Source organism: Danio rerio, chromosome 20, assembly GCF_049306965.1.
Source record: "Danio rerio strain Tuebingen ecotype United States chromosome 20, GRCz12tu, whole genome shotgun sequence".
In the NCBI taxonomy this organism is placed as follows: domain Eukaryota; kingdom Metazoa; phylum Chordata; class Actinopteri; order Cypriniformes; family Danionidae; genus Danio; species Danio rerio.
Genome location: NC_133195.1, coordinates 26,394,783 through 26,418,655, shown reverse-complemented (window position 1 = coordinate 26,418,655; position 23,873 = coordinate 26,394,783). Strand labels below are relative to the sequence as shown.

At 38.3% G+C, this 23,873-nt stretch overlaps 1 protein-coding gene across 2 annotated transcripts in view; it reads right to left on the bottom strand.

The window, feature by feature from the left end:
* The window catches only part of sh3rf1 (SH3 domain containing ring finger 1), a 94,549-nt gene that overhangs the window by 34,261 nt on the left and 36,415 nt on the right, over window positions 1-23,873 (bottom strand). The window contains 3 exon segments of one of the 2 annotated variants that reach the window (NM_001045487.2): window positions 1,512-1,829; window positions 5,548-5,643; window positions 6,199-6,474. In NM_001045487.2, coding sequence (NP_001038952.2) covers window positions 1,512-1,829; window positions 5,548-5,643; window positions 6,199-6,474 — 690 coding nt within the window. 2 annotated transcript variants of the gene reach the window in all.

The following is a 23,873-nucleotide window of genomic DNA, read 5'->3' as shown; positions in this document are numbered from 1 at the left end:
GTGAGGTTCAGCCTTGTCCTCTGTGTCATCAGTTTGTGTCTGATCTAGGCACAAACTGATATAGCTAAAAGCTACTCTGACTTACTATTTACACAGAGCAAATGTGCTTGCTGGTAGGGGTGTGATGATTTTCTTGGTGACGTGGAGCCAATTCGTGAATCACAGCACATTATGTTAGCTGAACAATCAGAGCCTCTTGAGGGCAGGCCTTACGGAAAAACTAGAAAATATGACAGTCGTTTTCATGTTAGCTGAGTAGCTGTATATAAACAAAGTAAGAAAAAATAACATGATTTTCTACAAGTGAAGCATGAGCACACATTGCTTTGCATCTTATGAACACAACCAAGCCTTAACAATACACTCTGGACCACCCCTTTAAAAGGATAAGGATTTCTCTGACTTGGAAAAATATAAACAGTTTAAGTCAGAATTATTAGCTAGATATTTTTTAGGACACTTCTATAAAGTTTAAAGTCACATTTAAAGGCTCAACTAGGTTAATTAGGTTAACTAGGCAAGATAGGGTAATTAGGCAAGTTATTGTATAACGATGGTTTGTTCTGTAGATAATAAAAATATATAGCTTAAAGGGGCTAATCATTTTTACCTTAAAATGGTTGTTAAAATATTAAACACTATTTTTACTCTAACCGAAATAAAGAAAATAAGACTTTCTAAAGAAGAAAAATTATTATTAGACATACTGTGAAAATTTTATTGCTCTGTTAAACATAATTTGGGAAATAAAAAAAAAAAATCAAAGGGGGGCTAATAATTCTGACTTCAACTGTATATACTAATTGTCAACAACACTTGGTGTCGAGTCTCAGTATTTTAATCTAACATTTTTTTAATGAACAATTATTTTAAATTGCTAAAATACTTTCAATTAAATAATTCTGTCTTCCAGCCTTAAAATACATTATTTATATATAAAACAAACTACGCATACAACAAAAAGCATAAAACAACCTTGGTTATCTAATGAAAAGTGACTCAACATCTTCTTGCATTTCAAAATAATGAACTTTTTTTCCCAGTAGGTGTAAGTTTTGTTGTTTTAGGTGTTCATGTCACATATACTTGGAGACTGGACTTTAAAATCTCCAGGCAAATTAAAGGATTAGTTAAAGTCAGATTTGAGCCCCACTTTCTTCTTTTCTTGACTCTATCTTTTAATACATCTGTGCGGATTCTGCTTTCCTGACAGAGTACGTGTATGTGTGCGAATACATCAGGCTGTGTAACCATGGCCACAGCTGAGAAGCTCATCCTCTCTCTGAGAGATGATGTCCTCACCAGCACTCAGTATGAGTACCAATCTATATATATCATGGAGAGAGGAAGAGTGGATAAGAGACAGCACATTTAGAGGTCAGCCCCTGTCATGCTGAAATAATAACTGTGCTTCCTCCTCTTTCTTTCCTGCATACAAGTTTTTTACCATCAAATCTCAATATCCACAAGGCCGTAGGACTAAACTATGTTGAATGAGTGTGATCTCTCACCTGTGAAGGTGCGCTGGAGGAAAGGCCTCCGCTGAGCTCTCCGATCCGGGCCGCTGCTGTGGGGTTAGAGGAGCTGATCAGAACCGGGCCGCTGATCTCCATGGAGTGTCTCTGTGGTGGAGGAGCCAGGCAAGGCTTATGGGACATAGTCAATGAGGTGAAGGAGTGCCGCTTCTTACTGTTCTTCTTTTCCCCAGGGGCTTTCTGGGAGCCATTGGCTTGAGGGCCCGAGGAGGACGAGGACGGTCCTTCACTAGAGTCTCCTCCTCCTTCAGATGGTTTGTCCAGTTCTATGAGCTGTCGAGCCGCACTGTTAAACTGAGGAGAGAGTGAACAGAGCAATATTTTACAGCATATAGTGCATAGAACTTTGGCCATAAAAAATTTAGTGAGCTAGATTCAAACCCAGAGGATGCATATGAGCAACAAGGCTCAATTTTCCATGTGAATTAGCACTTGGCTCACAATTATGATGCTTTCTTTAAATTTAATGTAACAAGCAGTGATGAATGTGATGTATTACAGTGATGCAGAATGAAAGCAGCAGAAAGGCATAGCAACAAGATGAAGGACAAAGAAATGACTTGAGCAACAAACTGAACATTAAAGAGACAATGGCCCTGTCTCCACCTGTTATTCACATGTTCAGCTAAGACACAATACAGGTGCCACCTGCTGTTATTAACATACAATTAAGAACATCTCTTAACACCAGATTTCATCAAAACTTTTCTATTGTCTGCTTGTGATCACACTGAAGAAAACACATCTACATTTCAGGTGTAAACAAGGCCAAGGAAGACTGTTCAAGAGGAAGAGTAACAGATCTGCATAATGTAAATGTGGCAATGTGCACCAACTATACGCAAACAAAAATCAAGTAAATCAAAGACTAATTGGTTTACAGTATGTGGGGCACCAAGTGTGATGGGATTGCAAGCCATGTCTGACTTTAACTGAAATTAAAAAGCAGATTAGCAGAGTGTCTTCAGCTAATGACAGAGCAACACCCATCGCCCTGGGCAACCGCCTACCTCTTCACAAACGAGAGCAGCCAATCAGAGCACTCATTTGAAGAACCATACTCTTTAAATTCACCTAAAACCCCACTGAATCAGGTCACAAGAATCAATTAAATAGTGCAAAAGTACTGGTGTAGACAGAGTAGGTAGTGCATTCTGATAATTTATGGATTTATTCATATATTTAACCATTTCTTAATGTATTAATACATCAGAAAGTTCATTAGTTAGAAATTATACATCAAGTGCTAAACAACAGATGTGGGAACTGCACTGACACACAACCAATGAGCAGTTTGCAAACTTGATGCTTCTCATTATTTTAAAATTCTTTTGGTCTGGAAGCATAAGATGGGGGAATATACTTATATATATATATCTCAATCAGTGGGGAAAATAGGTAGTCAGGACGCCACCATTTTTCTTTGAAAACAGCTCTAAAGGTGCTGTTCACTTAAAATTTTCACCAGATGTTGATTATCAAATAACTCCATATATGCAAAGACAACAAAATTATTACTTCATAAATGAACTTTTACGTAATAAATTGAAATGACACAAAGGAAAAGTGCTGAACACATGAAGAAAAGAAGGTGTAGAAAGGCAGTGAAAGCCCTGACAGCAGCTGAAATCTTCCAGTAGTTATTCAGCAACCCTCTGCTCTTCATCATTGTAAATTAATATCAGCTGCTTCAGTACAACATTTACATTACCAGGATGATGAATATGAAACCAGGGTGGACATTTGAGCAAGACAATGATCCAAAACAGCCAATGAAACTGTCAAACGGTTTCAGTGAAAGAAAATCAAGCCGCAGAATGGCCTTGACTTGAATCCAACAGAAAATACTAAATAAAAATCAGATTTGATAGACAAAACCTACAGAACCATCACGATTTTTACACTCTGTTGAAGTCTGTGATATTAAAAAATAAAAATAAATAAATAAAAGTTCGCACCTGAGCAAAGCTACCATCACAGAAAAAGCCTTTTATATAAAGTATTAATTACATTTCAGTAGTTCAGTACATTTTTCTTGTGTCATTCCATTGTTATAACATTCATATTTTTGATTATTTAGTTTTGTTATATTTTTATGTTTGCATTGTTTGGGTTTTTACCAAAATCTGGTTCAATTTTATATCAATGGGTCCTTTAGAAATATTATTCCCAGGAAAAAACATGACGTGTACTTAAAAAATAATAACAATGACAAAGAAGATGTGTCCTCAACCTTATGACTACCACAGCAATATTACTGGACCTAAAGCTATAGCAAACCCTGGATTCAAAAACAGGACAGTAACTTCGCATGATTCACCAAGCATTAGCGGTAATGTAATGTAATATATCATCAAGATCAGCTCGTCATATCCTAGAGTTGCTCCTGAAAACCCGACAGACATGAACTACTGCAAAGATGATGGCCACTAAGAGAGACACATGCCTGGTTCAATTTGCAAGTCACTCTCTGAAAACATACATTTATGGTGGCAGAAAGTGACAAGGGAACAGAAAAATCCTTTCCCCCCTTTACACTTTCAAGTACCTGAGTCACTTTTGATGTCACCGGTATCAGAGATTACCTTCTCAAAAGCATTCACTTGGAAAAGGTCTGGTTTAGTGAAAATTGCCAGGGCTTTTGTGTAAGCTCATAGCCTCCGCCCCTCGCCTCCCTCGTTCTCTCACTCTGTATGAGAGATATGCTATTCAAGCAGCACCATTCTGACAAGAAGCTATTTTTGAATGTCTTTTGATGGTTATTTTTTCACACAGGTTAGACACGTGGCTGGTGGAGAACACACGCTGGCTCTGCCAGGGTTCATAAAGGTTGTTTATGAGAGTAGGGACACGAGGTGTTGAGAGACTTGAGATGCTGCAACTTTTAAGAGCGACACATGGAGTTGGCCACAATAATTGAGGCCATGCTTGTTTGATGTTGAGTGATTCAAGAGGACAGCGTTTCATGATTGGGGATGTTAGATAAAAAGAGACACAACGCTGGGCATTAAGAACATTGTACTGGCTGATGAAAGTGAATTCAATACAGCTCAAATAATTAGCAAAAATTTGAGAGCTCTGTATGATCAGCATGACCAAAAACAAAAAGAAAATGGTGAGGGTGAACGATAATGAACAGAATGAGACATATGTCAACATTGGGATGTGAAAATAAGGGATTTTTTTCACTGTAATTTAAATATTCTGATTAAAGAGCAGAACATGAATCTTTCATTTAGATTTTTAATTTGATTACATTAAATAACAGAGGTGTCACTTTAAAAATGCACATTTGACTCATGCATTTGATTGCTTTCCTAACCATATATGCTTATTTTAGACTAAATTTGTGTTTAAAAGAAAACCCACAAAGATCAACATGATTAAATTATTGTGTGTATATGTCTGCTAAAACATGCACCCAAAACCCAGAGTGTTTGTTTTTGCTTCGCTTCTAATCGCAATTACAGAATCCGTTTGGGATACAGCGTCTATTTTTCAATATGGAGTGCGTCTGACAGTCACGACAGTTTTGAGGATTGCATAGGAGGGGTGAAGGTGCCTGTAATGGAAAGGAAGGGAATTCCAAAGCTTTTATATTTATTTCAAAGTGTTTTCATGCCTAAATAAAATAAACGCACAGAACAAAATCACATTTAGGAGCAAGGGATGTCCCTTGGTGGTTTGGTGGTATAAGTAACATATAGGGAGGATCGGCTCTTTAATGTTTATTGCCACTCTTTGATTTAAGATATGGAAAAATACCTTTACGGGATGAAAGCAGGATAGAATTGTAAAATATGTCAGAATCCCGGGGAAAAAAAAACGGGAGGGTTGACAGGTATGATGAGATGACAACAGAAATGAAAATACATTTGAGAGCAAATTCTTGAAAAGTTTGAAGGTTTTCAAGACAAAAGCTGACCTCAAGTATACAGCATCAAAAAATAAAACATCAAATATGAAAATGTCAGGGAACAACAGCAGTTTTAAATGCACTGATATGACTCACCTCTACATAAGATATGGGGAAGATGCCAATCTTATCTCCCAGCATGCCTTCCGCCCAGTTCTCATCCACACGACGAATCACAGTAAGAATATCATCCTAAGGGCAGACCAAAAAAATAAAGAATAAAAAATAAAAATAGGTCTCTAGTTATTAAGCCAGAAGCCTTTACAGCACGTTGTTAAAAAGTTTAGAAACAATGTACAACTCGAAGGCATCCATGAATGTCAGGCAATTGTTTTTTTTTTTAATAAAAATCTATCCAAAACACAAGTAGCTGGAGGCGAACTTGCATCACTTATGTCGCAAATAGCAGGAATCGTTTCTTTTTGCCTCTGCAACATTAAACTATGCTGTTAGCTTACCCAATTATTCACCCTCCTGCCTATCCAGACCCATTTTATTTATTTTCAGTAGAACACAAAAGAAAAAGTCTGAATAATGCTCATGGTGGGTCTGACATGCAACAAAGAATAGTGGCAATAGGATGAGTTTTGAATAAGGAAAGCTGTTAACATGTGCATTTTTATTTCCCTATGCAACAACTAATGTAAAATGTTATCATATTGTTAATCAACTTGTTGTTGGAAAAATGTGTGTGAATTGGAGATTAAAAGGTTGAAGGTTGTCTGTTTTGCGAGTAGAAATCAGCACCTTTGAAAAAGGCAGGCAGTCCTTGTCAGCCTCCTTATCTTTGAGCTCAAAGTCGTACAGGGCTTTGCATTGAGGGGGCGGCTGTGGGAGAGGTTTGATGACCTGGACAAAATTGGTTGGGAAAAAGCCATGGACTCCTCCCATCTCTCCGTGGTACCAGTTTTCATCAACCTGTCGTCGCAGTATGATGATGTCACCTTTGCTGAACTTGAGATCTCCAGGTTCTTTGCCATCGTAGTTGTATAGAGCCTTAGCGCAGGGTAACTGAGGAACTCCCTGCAGAAAAGGAGAAAGAGAAGAGGAGGATTACTAAAAGTGGGAGTTCAGGGGTTCCAAAGTAACTTGGATTCATGGATAATGCAAGATCAGCACTCAAAAGCACATTCATTTTTCAAACTTATAGAACAGGCGAAGGGTGACGGTGATGACAACAGCCAGCTTTCAGTGCGTGACCATGTGCGCAGGAGAGGAGGGTGTGAAGTGAAAGCAGAGATTCTAAAATCAACTCTTTGCTGCAGGGTTTCTCTTTTTATAACGGACACACTGCTATCTTTGGAATGCATCACACATTATCCTTACCATGGACATCTGCATTACGAAAAGAAATAAAGACCAATATATATACATTCTATGCTCATCTATTTATAGTAAGAATGCCATCACATGAGCTCAATGCTAGCTTTTGTGTTACAACGGAGCAATCAGACTGTATGATTTGTCCTTCAGTCTGACCTTGTTGGCTTGTCTCTCAGTTCGTCTGTGCAGAGCTGCTTTTTCTGTCTGTCTTTCAGTGTCTGTGTTGCCTAACTTGCTGACTGCCTCCTTGTCTGACAATCCCAAACAGCTCTGGGATATTCCAATGAATTTGCAATGTTTTGGGCAAGCCCATTTATCAATGTGTGTGAAGTTTTATGGTGCAGAACCAGTCGTCTGGAACCAGTCAAAGCTCCTTTCAGGCCTGACAATGATCCACAGCCAGAGAGAGGGAGGAGGCTGCAGACGCAGTGCTGCTCAACTGAATGAGCCCTTTTCAGGCAAAATGTTCAAGAGAGGGGCACTCTGTCCAAAAGAACCCCCTCCCCACCAACCCAGCATAAAGACCAGTGGGCTTCTTCCACTGTAGCATGCATCTCCTGTGCATAGTGATGAGAATGATAATCAAAGCACAAATAACAAAGAAAATTAGAAAACAATCAAAGACAGGAAGACACTGGAAAATAGCCGAGAAGGTGGGTAAGGGAAGGAAGAAATGATGAATGGATAGAAAAAAAGGTTGGTTTTGAATAGAAGGAAGTAAGTTAAGATGGTTAGATTGGTAGGTTAAAATATGAAATGAAGGTAGTAATTAAGCTGGTAGTTAGCAGTAAGTAGATAGTTAAGTAGGTAGGTAAGAACTGGGAAAGAAGGAAAAAAGGCAGCTTAAGATAGGAAGAGAGGTAGACAAATATAAGAATGAACTTACACAATGCTATCCCTGGTTTGTTAGACGAGAGTGAGTGCTCAGAATCGGGCCCCGGCGAAAGAGTTGTGCCAGAACACGGTTCGGTTAGGCTTTGGCGCGGTACGCTTGTAGTGTAAGTGCAAAGCACGCGTAAGCCTGAAGCTGAAGATAAGACACCATTTTTAAGGGACTGTTTCATATGGATTTATAAACCATTCTTTTCAATGAACGTGAACTGTAGTTTAATAAAGGTGCAAACCCCTTGCTTCACGACAGCTGTGCCCTCAGCAAACTTCCTAAGACATGCAACACAAAGATTATTATGATCATTTATGACCGTCAAAACATGTGGATCTGTTCAGCAAAATATTTGACTATTTTTTGCATCCCAAACAACTAAAACGATATAACTAAAGCAATGTCTACTATCCTGAGTGAGAGTGCTTCTCTTTCTGCTAAAGTGAACAGTCGCATCAATGACGCAAGCATGCTCAGGTTTGGAAGGCAAAATGCAGTGTGAGTGCAGGCCGTTGGGGTTGAGGGGGAACAATTGCGCTTAGGGCAACTGTACCTAGTGTGAGTATGCCTCAAGTTGATCATCAGAATGGCAGGTAAACAGTCAGATCTGGTTTAGGAAGGAGGTTATGAAGATGGGTTGGCTGGAAAACGTATGGATAACATGGAAGTACAAGAGAAATAATGTTCAACCACACCCTATGCTTTTGCCAGAGTTCTGCCTTGTTTTTAACAAACTTCAACAAAGATTAATCAAATACTCAAAAACTGCATTAAGACCTTTCTTTCAAATGGGAAAGACCTGCAGGTTTTGCTCTGTTTAACATATGTATTAAGTTTTTTTCAAAGTAGCTTGAATTATGAAGCTGAAGTTTCCTTCATGCTGTAGAGGATGATTCCTTCAGGCTGTGGTAACGTCATATTCTTCACTCTGTATTGCCTCTTCCTATATCAAATTTTTGAGTGTGTTAGATTAGTTAGGTGTTTAATGTAGTTAAAGACTTATATCACCCTTGAAGTTGCGTCTTTTGCGTTGTTTGGTTCATAACTGGAGTTGCCAGTCTTTTGCAACATGTTCTGAGTAGTATTGGAGAATAAGAAGGTTATTTCTAATAATTGGAAATTAATGTTCCTTGAACTGACATGCTTGAAACACAGACAACAAGTAATTGTGTGAGGCTAATCTGGATATTATAATAATTTTAGCAATTTTTGATTAACTATTAATATTTCTCAACAGTAGATGGGTGTAAAGGAAATAAAGAAAGGAATGCAAATAGGAATTTACATAGGTTAAAAAGTATACCTTCTGACATTGTATGCTTCAGTCATCCATGCTTTTAGATTGTCTACACACTGTCCTCCTGATGCAATTTTTGTGTCAGGAGTGTTTGTGCACTAACTTTACGTCCAAGACAACTTTTATGTCTAAGAAGAGATGAATGTTGAGATTGCACAAGTATTGTATGTCAAATTCCACCATCTACACTTAGTCGAGTATACTTTGAAAGCTGTTGAGACATACCTGTGCACAAGATGCAACAGAACATGGAAAGTATAAAGTCAGAAGTATCCTCCAGGTCTTAAGAAAGAAGGAAGTCTGGAAAAAAAGTAAGGAAAGGATGTGCACGTGTGTAGGCAAATGGCAGGAAGAGAGGGAGGATAGTAAGTAGAAAGGCAGACAAAGAAATAAAGAAGGAAAGAAAGGAAGTAGAGAAAGAGAAAGCCCAGAGGAGGATCAGACAGTGACTAAGCAGCACTCACCGCAGAGAGGACAGAGGGCCAGCCAGACACTGAGACAACTAACTAGAGGGCAAACTGACCTTTCAGAAACCACATCCCTTCTTCAAACATAAAGAACAAACCAAAGAGGAAATAAAGATGAAACTAAGCAATGTTATTTTCTTGCAATTCTATGTAATTTGGGCCGACAGCTTTATTTGATGTAATGTAATGCTGTGCCCAAGTCCACAGCCTCGAACAACTCTCAAATCAAAGCTCCATTCGTCTGTGCACCTCTGTGCTCCATTTGTCCCCCCTTCTGTGGGCCTCTCTCAAAGGCAGCTGTCAGCAGATCTGCAGATTTACCCACTTTGCTCAGCTTAGAGCATGAAACAGACAGAAAAAGTGTGAGAAGAGGAAAGACACGGAAAAACTGGGGATAAGATGAAAGGATAGGAGAGGATAAAGGGTAGGAGGGCAAAAAAGAAAAGGCAAAAAGGAGATGGAGAGTTTGATCAAATGAATGTTAAGGCAGCAGTTGTGTGTGTGTGTGTGTGTGTGTGTGTGTGTGTGTGTGTTTTTCCGGTCTAAGCCCTGTGCGTGAAAACGAAGGGTGCTAGAGATCACTTGAACTGGACAGGCATGAAAGAACCACATTCAGGCTTTTATCCAGTCCAAACAGAGCATTGAAGGTGTGCGTGTACGCTTGCCTGTTTGTTAGGGTTACATGAACCTTAGTGGTTCAATTAAAAAAAGCGAGGCCACTCGTTGCCTTTGAGGCTTTCCAATTTCGAGACTCATCCTGGTCCAAGAAAGCTTACGTGGGACACGAGGGATAAACACCAGTCTGTCTCATCGAAAATCTGAAGAACATGACTGGATGAACCTGGATCAAATCTACAGGATATTAGACACTAATGCAAGACAGCAACAGCAAGTCCAGCAGGGCTGAAATAATTCACCACCGTGCAACTAATCTAAGCTTCTCTCACCGGAGGGAAAAAACAACACCACACGTTATTAAAACTCTCCCAAGTGCCGAGGTAAATGAGATTACAATGTAAACAAGATACCTAAAAATACCTTGTAACAAGATAAAAGTTTCAAAGTTTACACACTGCAGGCATGCCAATTCATCCTCACTACCTGTCAATTAAAACAAAATTTTCATTTAACAAACACTTTACAGTGACTTACAGTGAAACACAAGGATATCACAAGAATGGGGGAAATAAACGCCTTTTTTCTCATATTATTTGTTTACACTTGCAGCTATTATATTGTTTTAAGCTAAAAAGCAACACAAACGTTTCTGTAGATGCATTTGTGCATGCTGTTAAGTGTGTCATGGTGCTATTGCCGTGCTTTATCTTGTAAGTGTCCGTTTACAGTCTTTTATGATACTTGACAAGACTGTATGGTATGATCACAATAAGATATTGGGCAGAAGCCATTGGGACACTGTGCAACTTCAACGGCCTTTTAAGTTGTTTAACAGTTGAAAGTGAACTATGAGAGGAGAAGAGCAAAAATAAAACCCCAACCCCCACCCAGTATTCCATTTCAATTGGAAATGCATTATCATTCTCAAATAAAAGTCTGCAGCAACATTTGGTTCATGCTGCTGACTTGAACCAATTAGCTTATTAAATAAAGAACAATCAGAGAACATTTCACTGGAGAATGTCGTTTAAAGTGAGATGCAATTTCTAGAGTTGTATCAGTTAAAAATATCAATGATAGAGCGTTGAGTCTATATTAGAGTGTACTTGACAGATATAAATGTACAGCGTCTGACATGAAAGTCCTGTTTCTATGAAAAAACGAAATAAGTGCAATATTAATGTTAGGTTCTTTTTAGATTTTAGAAAGCTGTAGCTAGGTAGCAATTCCATGCAATTCTGTATCCCATTTTACTTTACCTCAAATGACTCCTCCTGCTGATGTCACTGAACGCATAATTTTTTTTATTGTGATGCCTTTACAGAACTAATTGATTGGTTTTACTGTTAATAATAATACATACATACATACATACATACATACATACATACATACATACATACATACATACATACATACATACATACATACATACATACATACATACATACATACATACATACATACATACATACATACATACATACATACATACATACATACATACATACATACATTTATATAGTGCTTTTCTAGACATTCGAAGTGCTTCACACCATGCATGGGGGAATCTCCTCATCCACCACCAATGTCCAGTATCCACCTGGATGAAGCAATGGCAGCCATATTGGGCCAGTCCGCACATCACAGACCAGCTGATTGGTGGAGATGATGGCCAAAAGCCAATTAACTGATAGCCAATTATGAAATGGGGATGGTTAGGAGGCCATGAAGGACAGAGAATGCTAGGGTTAAACATCCTGGGATTTTAATGATCATAGAGAGTCAGGACCTTGGTTTATGTCGGATCACAGAGCAGTATAGAGTGACCATCAATATACTGGGGCTTCAGGACTCACACAGACCAAAGGTTGTGTGACCCCTCCTGGCCTTACTAACACCGCTTCCGGCAGCAACCTAGCTTTCTCATGTGGTCTCCTATCCAGGTACTGACTGGGTGCAGACCTGCTTAGCTTTAGTGGGCGGCCATGTGAGTTGCAGAGAACTAGTGGGTGGCGATGAATGAGAATGATTAGAACATGGGGTGCACTGCAGTGTGAAAAAGTGACAAATATTCCCACCCCTTCTTATCGTTGTTCAATGTCTTTTTCAAAAGGGAAAATTGATACAGATATCAGGTCATTCTATATCAGGTTTGATAACTTCCGAGTTACTATCTCAAATCTTTAACCACTCCTGAACCAAATGAACCTGAAGAGCAAGTCAAATCAAAGTCAATCTCACAACAAAAAACAGTTACTAACTTGTCAATGGCTGTCATTCAGGAACAATTTCTGTTAGTAATATATTTAATAATGCAATACAACAAATAGACAAAAAAAGGTAGATCTGTTCTTAGATGCCAACAGAGAAGTTGGCTTGCGGCAAATGTTTAACGTTTCTAAGCGGAAAAGAACGTGCCTATAATTTGTCAATGCGTGACAGCTTGATGTGCCTAATACACCACTAATGAGAAATGTGTAATCCAATACTAATGAGCTCTCTCAGTCATGAGCCATCAATCACTATTAAGACTCTAATATCCACAAACATCCCCAACCATCTCTAAATCACTGTTGATGCAATCTAATGCCATACAGTCTTTTAGCTCACTCGGTGAAGGCTCTTTCTAATAGCCTGCTCTTGTATCTCATCTCTTCATTTCACACCCATCTCATCTGTGACGCATCACTGTCTAGATCATATTTTGGACCGGTTGGCAAGCCTCCAGACTGAAGAAAGATCAACTACGATGACAGTTATAAAAGTCAAACACCATATATTTATTGACTGAATTCTGAAATAAATTTTAAAAAGTCTATAAATATATGAAATTATTACACAATGAAGCACAAAATAACTATTTTTCAACTATTTTCATCATTATCATGTTTTTCCATGGCTGATTCCATTTTTACTAGCAAATTAGCTAAATTATGTTTATTTCAAATTAAAAATAAATGTTTTTTTTTTTTTTTTGTAGAAACCAGAAAAAACTGGTGCTTTATCACAGGCTGAATTTGCAGTGATATTATATTAGAGGCAACAACTACACTTTAATCATGATCCACACAAGGAAGAAAGATACATTATATTGGGTGGTTGAAGATTTAAAATATGTTGTAAAAAGTCAATTTATGAAGTGAAAAAAAAAATGTGACTTAAAATTATGCTACATTCTGGTACAGACCTAAAACTGAATAAATGCTGGTTAAAATGAACATTCATTCTCTTTTAGCAGGGAGCGCCCATAGAACTGCAGGTGTAACAGCATTTCCCTGGCTACAGCAGTATAGCTGTACGCAAATTTGGTCGTATTTAAAGGTTTAAGACAGCCTGGAGTACTTTTTTGAACTTATAACAGATTTGTGTGTGTTGAGCATCAGTTAAGACAATGTTAGCACCTTACAGCTTTAATTGTAGGGAAAACTGGATAATTTAAGCTGTTGTTGGCTAATTTCATCTCCCGGGTTTAAAATAATATTTGAGGCGGGAACAAATACGGTGACATAACGTGAATGTGCTAGTGGAGTGATGACACATCGGTTTCTCATTATTTTTCAGAGCAGAGTTTTCTTAACCTATTACTTCTTAAAGGGCCATGAAACCCCCTCGTTTCAGCAGGGTGTTTTCACACCTCTACTTTGGAAAAAGTCAGAAAAGTGGGCGTGTCCAGATCTGTTTAGGGGGGAGTGTCGGAGGAAGAAAAGAGGCTTGGTGTGGGAGTGTCTATTTGGGTGCGCTGAATTTCAGAGTCAAAACACAAAACCACAGCGGACAATGTGACTGTGTTTACATGGATATCTGTAGTCGAATTATTTGCCAAATTATTAAATGGTGGACTTTAAAAAAACTCAGCATTTCCCGGAAACTTAGATGCACTCGGCAGGTAGCGTCAGAAAGCCGCGTGTGTTATTTCGGTCACAAAATCCAACACGAGGTTATAGTTTGGTTGTAACTGTTAGTGCTAACTTGTTTACACTCGTTGCAATAGTTTGTTTGATACGAATAAAATACGAACTGAATAAACAAAGAGCACTGGTCGCTCACTTACCAAATCTGTAGAGACAGGACAATCACCAGCAACTAGAGCCGCGTCTTTATTAAGAGGAGACTAAAGCGAATCTGGATCTCAGCGTTTTCAGATGAGAACAGCTTACAGGTAAACAATGTTCCTCCTTGGACACGTAAATTATTGTTGTCGAGTGTCGCGTACACTGTTAATCCAAACGTGACTCTGAGCTCTCACAGAGAGAAAATGAAAACGAAACTTAACGGCAGCAAACTATAAAAGCAACACTTCACGCTTGTTTTGCCAACACAACGTGGCGTCTCTGCCATCTACACTCTGACAGTAATGAATATTAATGAAGTTGCACAATAGAGCGCGCTGATTGGTTTGAACCAAGCCTTACTCATGCATTAATGCATCACACTGTAAGACGTAATAAGACTCACTCTGGCAGTCTGCACGATGGAATACAGGCTATTATGTCATGGCCGTGACACAGCTTCAAAAATTCGTTTCAAACCGGAAGTACGAATTTGCTTGAAATAACGCAAAAACAACCAATTTACACTTTTTAGTGAAACATAGGTGTCCTAATAGTGTTTTTAGCAGTGTGGGACACATATATGACTGTCAACAGCTCAAAAAATGTGTTTTGGTGTTTCGTGACCCTTTAATTATTCATGAGAGTATGTGCTTTCCGGAGGCAGGCAGACCTGCCAAGCTGTGAGACCCAATGAGTGGGTGAGCACGGCACGAGTCGTATGTGTTTATTTCCATGATCCACGGAGATTGTTGCATGTTTTTCCCCGCGATGCTTTCATCGCCGATACAGTAAAGCTGTTGGTTTGCAGCAAGCATTTTTGTCGGGAGAGCTGTATGGGATTCGGAGAATGGCAAACTTTGTCTTTTATCAGTTGAGTTCATTACCATTCAGATACATCAACCATATACATGCTCCTGAGTTCACCTATGTTCACAATCCTCCAGATTACCGGCAGCGTGATTGGTTGGAATAGACAGGGCAAGAGACCTACTGCATTGCTATCCACTGTAAATACGATTATCTTTGTGATGACATAACAAATTGTGGTTGTGTATTACAACATTATTAAATTACGAATAACAAATGTAGCAGGGCATTAAAATACTTACTGTTAATTTTTTTGCATTTTAACTTTGTAAACTATAAAATCATGGATCTCACGGTTTGCCTTTCATTTTGTGAGCCAACTGACAACAGTTGTTCGCTCCCCTCCTTCTCCCCTGCTCTGCCGGCCACGCCCGCTCCTCTCTCTGCTCGCAGAGCTCCACACCCATCTCAAACCATTTTTTTTTTTTAATTCTGAGATTGACTTGAACTGAAAAGAGGGGGGTTTGTGGCCCTTTAATATGGATTATACAGTGATCATTTAAAAAACATAACAGAATCTAAACTTGAATTAATCACAGTGTGTTTTACTCATAAATGCATTAATAAAATCCCATAGAAGGATATTTATGATTTTCAACATTAAATGGTCTGGTACATGTGACTGTGAGTTTGTCCAAACACCAAACTACCTCACTATAATCTACAGATAAAATGAAATTACCAGATGTACACTTACTGCATATTAAATCAAGCCCATGCATATTTAGCATAGATGTTTACTCAAGCTTTTTAGTTTTAGACTATATTAAACATATGCCCCAAGTGATCACCTAAATGCGATTAAAAGTCATTTTTAAAAATGACCCATTGCTACATTGCTAAACCAATTTTCCAGAATTTAGTAAAATTATCTAAAATACTATGAAAATACTATCAAAATGGTATTCTAGACAGTTCTCAATTGAAGAATGACCCATTTTATTTTATTGTAATCTCATTACTGCTCTTGAACAGTTAAACAAGTCAATCTGATCTGCCAATTAACAAGCTTGTTTAAGAATATTCTGTGAATTTTTAAGGCTGAGTTGTTAACAAAAGCAGGTCCAAAAGATTTATTTGTTTGTGAATCGAAAATTGCATCTTGCTATTTTTTTTCTTGTAGTCACAGTCTGCATCCCTCAGTGATATATTAACGTAGTGCTAAGAGTCAACGATAAAGGCAAATTACGATGAGAAAGCCATTAAAAAAGGTTCCACCAGCTGGGGTGCAATAGCAAACAGACAGTCCACACATTAACCGAATGAATCAGTACGTGTTTGGAGTGCACAAAGGGTGCATTAAAACAATCTCAGTGTTTCCCTGATGAGTTTTTACAAGAGCCGTTACAGGAGTTAGGGTGGGTGGGTCAGGCAGGAGACCGTCTGACCCCCCATCTAGAATAATTTAGCTTAAGAAATCCCCCAACACACAAAATTATGTCAGGACAGAAAGAGGACGACTCCCAAAAGGCACAAGCTATCAAACCCATCACACTGTAGTGCTTTCCTTGTAACCATTTCACACTCGGATTCACCGAAAGGAGATGACGGCATGTTATTGACAGGAGTTATTGCATGTGGTGGCCATGTTGTTTTCATTAAACCTATATTGGCTGAAATGGGCTGCTAATGGCTCCACTTTATGACTGCTGGGAATTGACCTGACCTGTCCCTCATCTGTGTCCTCTGCTAAAAATGGACTCCCACCTACAGCTCCTGCTGCTGAAGCCTTATACTTCTCACCTCCAGACAAACTGGGCCTCCCTGCTGAAGCTATAGTGGATAATTACTTTGTAAAGGATGATAGATCAGGTGTGGAGGATGCTGAGTGGGCGTTTATGACAGAGAGAAGGAGTGAATTGATGCAGTCGATGCAGAGCTGAGGTCTGAATAACAAAACATCGGGCTTGTTTGGAGGAGAAAACAGATATTTGTCTGCAGCAATGATTTCTGTTTGCAAAAGCTAATTAGACTGCAGGAAGACCTTGATGAGGAATGAAAAGAACAGCATTCATGTTAAATAAAACAGAGAGGGGAAGAACACTTAGAAAACTAATCAGGTTACATGCACATGTACTTGCTGTCCTGCCCTTCTGCATTCAACCCTTGACCTCTAAATCCAGCAAATGAGTGGTGTGCTGCAGTGGTCAAAAGTGAATTGGGGTAGTTAAGGTTTCCATGGCAACATCTGCAGAAGATCCACAGTGTTTTCTGTCACCCCCACACAGCAAAACAGAAAAATCAGAGGTAGGTGGGGGGTGCAGAAGTTTCGTGGCAGGATGCTAGAAAACAACATTTGCTTTGACACTGAGGTGGGAAAAATGGCTCAGGGAGAAAAACCCTTTCTCATGAGTTGAATCTGTGAATGTCCCCATCAGGTCTTTATGTCTTTGAGTCAGAGTTATTTGATTTTCAGTATCTACCGATACCAAAACCCGATCCAATACTTTTACAATGCATAAAAAAATAGTAATAAAAAAAGAACGAAAAATAAAACAGATCTAGGATGTTCTATATTTTCAACTTAATACACCTTATTTTAATATTCAACAATTCTTTTGTGTGTGTGTGTGTGTGTGTGTGTGTGTGTGTGTGTGTGTGTGTGTGTGTGTGTGTGTGTGTGTGTGTGTGTGTGTGTTAAATGTAGCCTTTTCACCTTTTGCAATCCCAAGTTTACATATCTCACAGTCTGGCAATGTTGTCGTCATCAACTTTATAATACCTCCAGACTGCAGAGATACTTTTCCGCTTCAAGTTGCTTCAGTGTTCTACTTTGCCAGCATTTAACCAATAGCGTCTCTGCAACAAAGATGTGTCACGACCCACGTGTTGCTGCTCGTAATGCAGGTGCGCACAATTTGGTATCGGTTTAGTAATAGATCATAACCGGTTATTGCGCACTGACGTCATTTATCTCATATGCGCTATGTCAAGGTAGCCTACTATGGCAAGGGAGGCAACATCGAGTAATAAGGACACTGCAACTACTTAAAAACACAATTAAACTCTTAAAGCAAGAGGAATATTTACTTTTGTAACCGTGAGACCAGTGTTCACATTTCTATTATATACATACATACATACATACATACATACATACATACAAACAGCTTAAAGTGACATTTAAAGGCTTAACTAGGTTAATTAGGTTAACTAGGCAGGTTAGGGTAATTTGGCAAGTTATTGTATAACAATCGTTTGTTCTGTAGACCAGTGGTTCTCAAACTGTGATACGTGTACCACTTGTGGTATGCAGGCTGCCTTCTAGTGGTACGCAGAGGAATGAAATATGTCGTACATGCGACACACATTTCAAAATTTATCAAAAATGATGTATATAATATGCCATATATGACATATAGGCTATATTTTTAAGGTAATCTGCCACGTTTTTCTAACTGTGCAGAGGTGTAGCTGCTTTACTGGGCCTTCTACACTACTGTATTTCAATACTGCTCATTTTAGTGGTACTTGGAGAGACAATTTTTTTCTGAGGTGGTACTTGATGAAAAAAGTTTGAGAACCACTGCTGTAGACTATCAAAATATATACAGCCTAAAGGGGATAATAATTTTGACCTTAAAATGTTTTTTTTTTTTTATTACAAAACTGCTTTTAATCTAGCCGGAATAAAACAAATACCCTGTCAAACTGATTTTATAGTAGTTTTAAAAAGTAAATGACTTTTAAATCAGTAAAACGTTAAAGGTTTATCGGCTGCTCACATAATTTTTTGAATTATCAGACTGAAATCAATTAATTTAAGTAATTCGTTTCAATAAACAAACTGACGACAGAGTCCTACTTTTATTAGCAAGTTCTACTTTTATACTGCCTTTTATCCTTTTACACAGAAAACACAAATTAAATTTGTCAACAGCCTTGTTATTCTTATTTTATAGGATGCTGGAAAAAGGCTCGATTTAAATGACTTCAAGTCTTATTTTATTAGCTTGCAACACAGCTCATACACAAACACCACACTCACACTTACTTGTTACACAACACGGATGCCTGTGAGATATAATCCCAACACCAATAAACCATAGAACAGAGGAAGACAGAATTACAAAAACAGGAGGCTAGGAAAAAGCTCACACACGGCTAGTTGTCTGGACCCCAGATGTGCATCTGGACCAAGATCACAGATGAACCTGAGCAGAATGGCTTTCTCCTGATCCCTCTTTCCCAGCCCTATAAGTTTACCTTCTACCTCAGTTATGGTCGTCCAGTCACACGCTTGTCTATTTAAGCCGTGTGACCATCTCATTACAACCCGCACCTGTTCCACAGTCACTGACCTTCATAAAACCTTCGCATTTTACCTTGCTTTGAGGAACCGGACTACACTTTAGGGACTCATGGGAAGCACAGCCATTACAGCTCGATTGAGTCAATCTGCCACAGACTAGTGTGCAAAGTCTCATGGGAGTTGGAGTCCTTTCTTAAGATCAAAGCCGCGCAGACTAAATGTGTGGACAAATGAACCATGAAGCGGGCATGTGTAAAAGCTAAATGTCAAACTAAAAGCAGAGGCCTAGTTAAGAGGAGAAGAAAAGCCTTTTTCATTAAGCAAAACACTAAACATATGGAAGTACAACAGAGATGCTGCTGAGGCAGAGACTTTTCTGTATGCTACAGATTAGTCATCAAAAAGAAACTGTTTAACATGGAGGGGGTCTAGGCTTTATAGTGGAATTGTGGGAAAACAGCATGTGGTATTCATAAAGCATGTGTGTAATTGTGTGTATGTGTAACACACTGGAAAAATAAAGCAAATGTGTGCTGCTATTTTGTATGTGCACTTTTTCTCCCGCTGTGTCTTTGTACACTTGTCTGACCTCACTTACAGGTGGTTTTGGGTTTGCTGAGGATTACACATTGTGTATCTTAACTCTGCTTAGGTAAAATAACACAACCCTCAATCTACAGCACAAGGGAAATAGGGCCACACAGACAGGAAGGAACTTTTATTTAACATTCAGTCTCTAGCCTCAACACATCTGCTCATATGGCTGATTACATAAGCAGGTGCTTATGAAGAAGGCAGTGTCGTGTCAGAGAGCACTCAGAAAACATACAGAGAAAAAAAGTCAAGAATCTTATTAAATCAAGGCTTATTCATGCAGAAAAGTTGAGATCATTTTACTTTTGAAGCAGTGAACTCAAAGAAATGGACCAGTGGCAATTTCAGAAAGGAGAGTTTAAACTAGAACTGTGCGATTAATTGTAATTAAATGGCAATCGCAGATTGAAACGTGATTAGCTAAATCACAAGAGGCTGCGATATGAAATGTATATGTATTATTTAATTTCCTCCACCCAGAGAAGATGCGTGACTGCCGTCTGTGTGTGACAGTCTTACTAGCCAATTGAGTGAGCACACTTTCGTTTTACCCAATTAGAATTGCACAACCGAATTATGCGGAAAGCCCACAATAAAGCAAACAAACAGGAAAACGCAGACAAGTGGGATGATGGCGTCTGCCATTTTAGAAGCATTAAAGGTGCAGTAGGTGATCTTTCACAATGCTAACAGCTTAGCATAAATCTCTGAATCACAGTCCCTCCCCCGCTGTCTAGAGCCACGCCTTCTTAAACACGAGCACAGCAAAAGAACCCTCTCTCATGTGTTAAAAGCGACTAGTGTTTGTCCGGCAGCATGCAAGCCGAACTGACATGCTATTTTAGAGCAAATATTTAGAGCTGCATGGTAAACAATATAGGGAGAGACTAGGCGGAATAGCAGTATTTACTTGTGTTTTGTTGTTAAACTAACTAAAATCTACATCATCTATGCTGTAAAAGGTCCCTCATGAAACTGAAAATAGTCTTATCAATCTTTCATCGAAAGATTTTAGTGGCTGAACAACACTTCTGTGAAGATATAACCCATTTGTAACAACAACATCTAAAGTTACATCAGTTTTGCGTGAAGCTAAAACAGTTTTAAAACAGAACATTACCTGTCTAAGAGAAATCCTTTAGACATGGTGTCATCCTTTCTCTAGTGTGCAAAGGTAACTCCAATATTGATTCAGGTTTTTTTAAAAGTTTAGATTTAGCAGGTTTTTACCGATCGCGCACGCACGGCGGTCAGCGGAGCTGCATACAAACGGCTGCACAGTTGTTTAAATCTGCATTTGCTGACGGACAGATTGGGCTACTTATCGGAATTATGAGCGATGTCGGCCCTACTCTATTTAATTGGATGAACATTTTCTTGTTTTATACCTTACCCAAAATATAAAAATACAGATAAATACATTTAGATTATTTATTGTAATCATTACTATTAGACCGTGAAGAGACTTTCAACCAGCACAACGAAAAATGCTTCTGAAGACAATCACCTACTGCACATTTAACTAACGAATTCATATAAAAAAACAGCATGTCTGTAGTATGGGAATATTTTAGTTTCAAAGTCACAAACATCGAAGAAAAACAGGTGATTTGTAAGAGCTGTAACAGAATTGTTGCCGCGGCACGAGGAAATTCAACAACCAGCACCTAAAAAAACCACCACAGTCGGCTAAATGAGGAGTTTCTTGCTAAAGTCAACTAAAAGTATTGCCAGTGGCACTCATTCAAGTAGCTAGGAACAGCAAAGTACAATTCCAGAGTTGTTTGCAGCCGTTGCATCGTATTAAAAAGCATCATGAAGGCACCAGAAGATAACTAACGCCATAACTCACTACTGTTTGCTGTAGAAAAAAAAATTGTGTTGCATTTCTGAATATTCATAAACAAATTTGAATAAAAGTTGGAGTAAGTAAATATCCTTTTAGTTCCTTTTTTAACTAACACTCGCTGCGTTTTAGCAGTAAGAAGCTATGATAGAGAATATTGAGCTGAAGATTGACGACAAAATTTAATCGCAAATCAAATTGAAATTGTAATATGTCAAATAAATCAAAATTAGATGTTTTTCCCCAAATCGCACAGCCCTAGTTCAGACACTGCCATATTCCCCAACCTATTTCAAACTATTTGCACCTGTAAATGCACTATCAGAACCATTTCCACAGCATTAAATGAACTTCTGGCTATTGCTCCATTTACTTCCACCTGGTATTTATACGTTTTTGTCAATTTATTCCATTAAGGCTAATTTTCCATATCGAGCTAATGCTAATGATTACAGTTTAAACATTCATCAGCTTATATATTGACCATTTTGATAATATTGTGAATCCTGTAACATTAGGTAAAAATTCAAGTAGATTAGCAACTTAGCATTTTTAGTTGACAAAGTCACTAGAATGTCTGAAAGAGATTGAAGCAATAAAAAGCAGTGTAATTTTCAAATAGCTACATTTCAAATAAATACTTCTATATTTTTAAATAATTTCAGTTCTGAATCATTATTGTAGAACAATTTCAGAAGGATCAAGTGACTCTGAAAACTGCAGTAATGGCTGCTGAAAATTAAATACAAAGAATTGCATTTTGCAATAAAATAAAATAGTACAGTTACTACTGATATATTGATATCTTTACTATAATTTGGAAAAAAACAAAAGCTTTAGTAAATAAGGTAAGAGAAACATTTAAATAAAATATAAATGTCTAAATGACACTATACTAAAAGTGTACCTTATGTAAATACCTTAGTCAGTATATAGACACTTATTACTGGGACAACCTGCTCTCTTTCAAACCTGCAGTCAGACAATTATCACTATGCCACACCACACAAACTGCATTGTCTTCTCCATTCTCCAGTATTCTCTATCCCTCAACTGCAGTTTTCTCTTCTCTTCTTTTTTTTTTTTTTTTTACCCATCTGCACGCTCGTTCTCTCTCCTTACTTAGCTGACAACACTTTTGGTCTTTATGCACACACTCTTCCTCTCTACCACAGCATGAAGCTGTTACAAATGCAAAAATAATGACAGAGGAAGCTGTGTGCTTGAAAGTCTGTGAAAGACATAACGTGAAGATGTGTATATGTTTGCATGTGTGTGTGTGCACATTTTGTGGCACGAAAGACAGAATGAAAAGAGGGAAAGAGAAAAAGAGGTAATTAGCATCAGAGAGTGCACTCCTTCTTTTTTTTCCCTCCCACCAATCATTCTCCAAACTAAAGCTTTTTTTTGGTGCAGACTATAGTCTCTGAGCTTGTGTGAAAATGTCCTGAAAAGATTGTGTGGAGTACGTTCTCTGAACGCAATCGGTTGTAAAATCCTACCGATGATGTGCAATTTGCATTTTTCATGCTCCTGGTCACACTTTTACTAAAAACACATTTCTCAAAGCTGTTTATTTCGGAATAAATTGTATTCAGAGAGCATTTTTCAGAATTTCCAGCATCCGCAGCAAACAAATGAAAGTGTCATTCGATGCATGTAATGTTTTGCTGTTAAATTTGAGCTGTGTGATAAAATCGGTATCAGTATTTATGAACAGAACGCCATTGTCAATATAAAAATAAAAAATAATAAATAAATAAAAAGTTTGGTATAAAGTTTAGTATAAAGCGCTATGGTTTTATTAACATGTGGCTGCTGAGCAAATGCCTTGAAAGCAATTCCAATAAGCTTAGGGTGTAAGTTTGTCATTTTAAATGGAGGTGGATGACTTGCACAGTGTGCATATGGGAGTGAAGATAACATGTTGTGCAAGCGGTGCACACATGACGCGCGCACGCACATTTTCAGGTGGACCTAGTAAAAACATCTGAACTTTACCGAATGCCACATGCACACTGCTATTCATCCAAGTACAACTAACCAATCTGTTCCACACTTTGTATGCAATATACAAATTTCAGTAATAAAGGCAGACTAATTACCTCAGACAAACACAGCGCATCCAAACACTGCAGTGCTTTTTACTTTTTTCCATAAACTTGCATCGGACTTGCAGCAATTGTTAGTCTGTTTGTCATCCTCTGAGAAAACGATTGA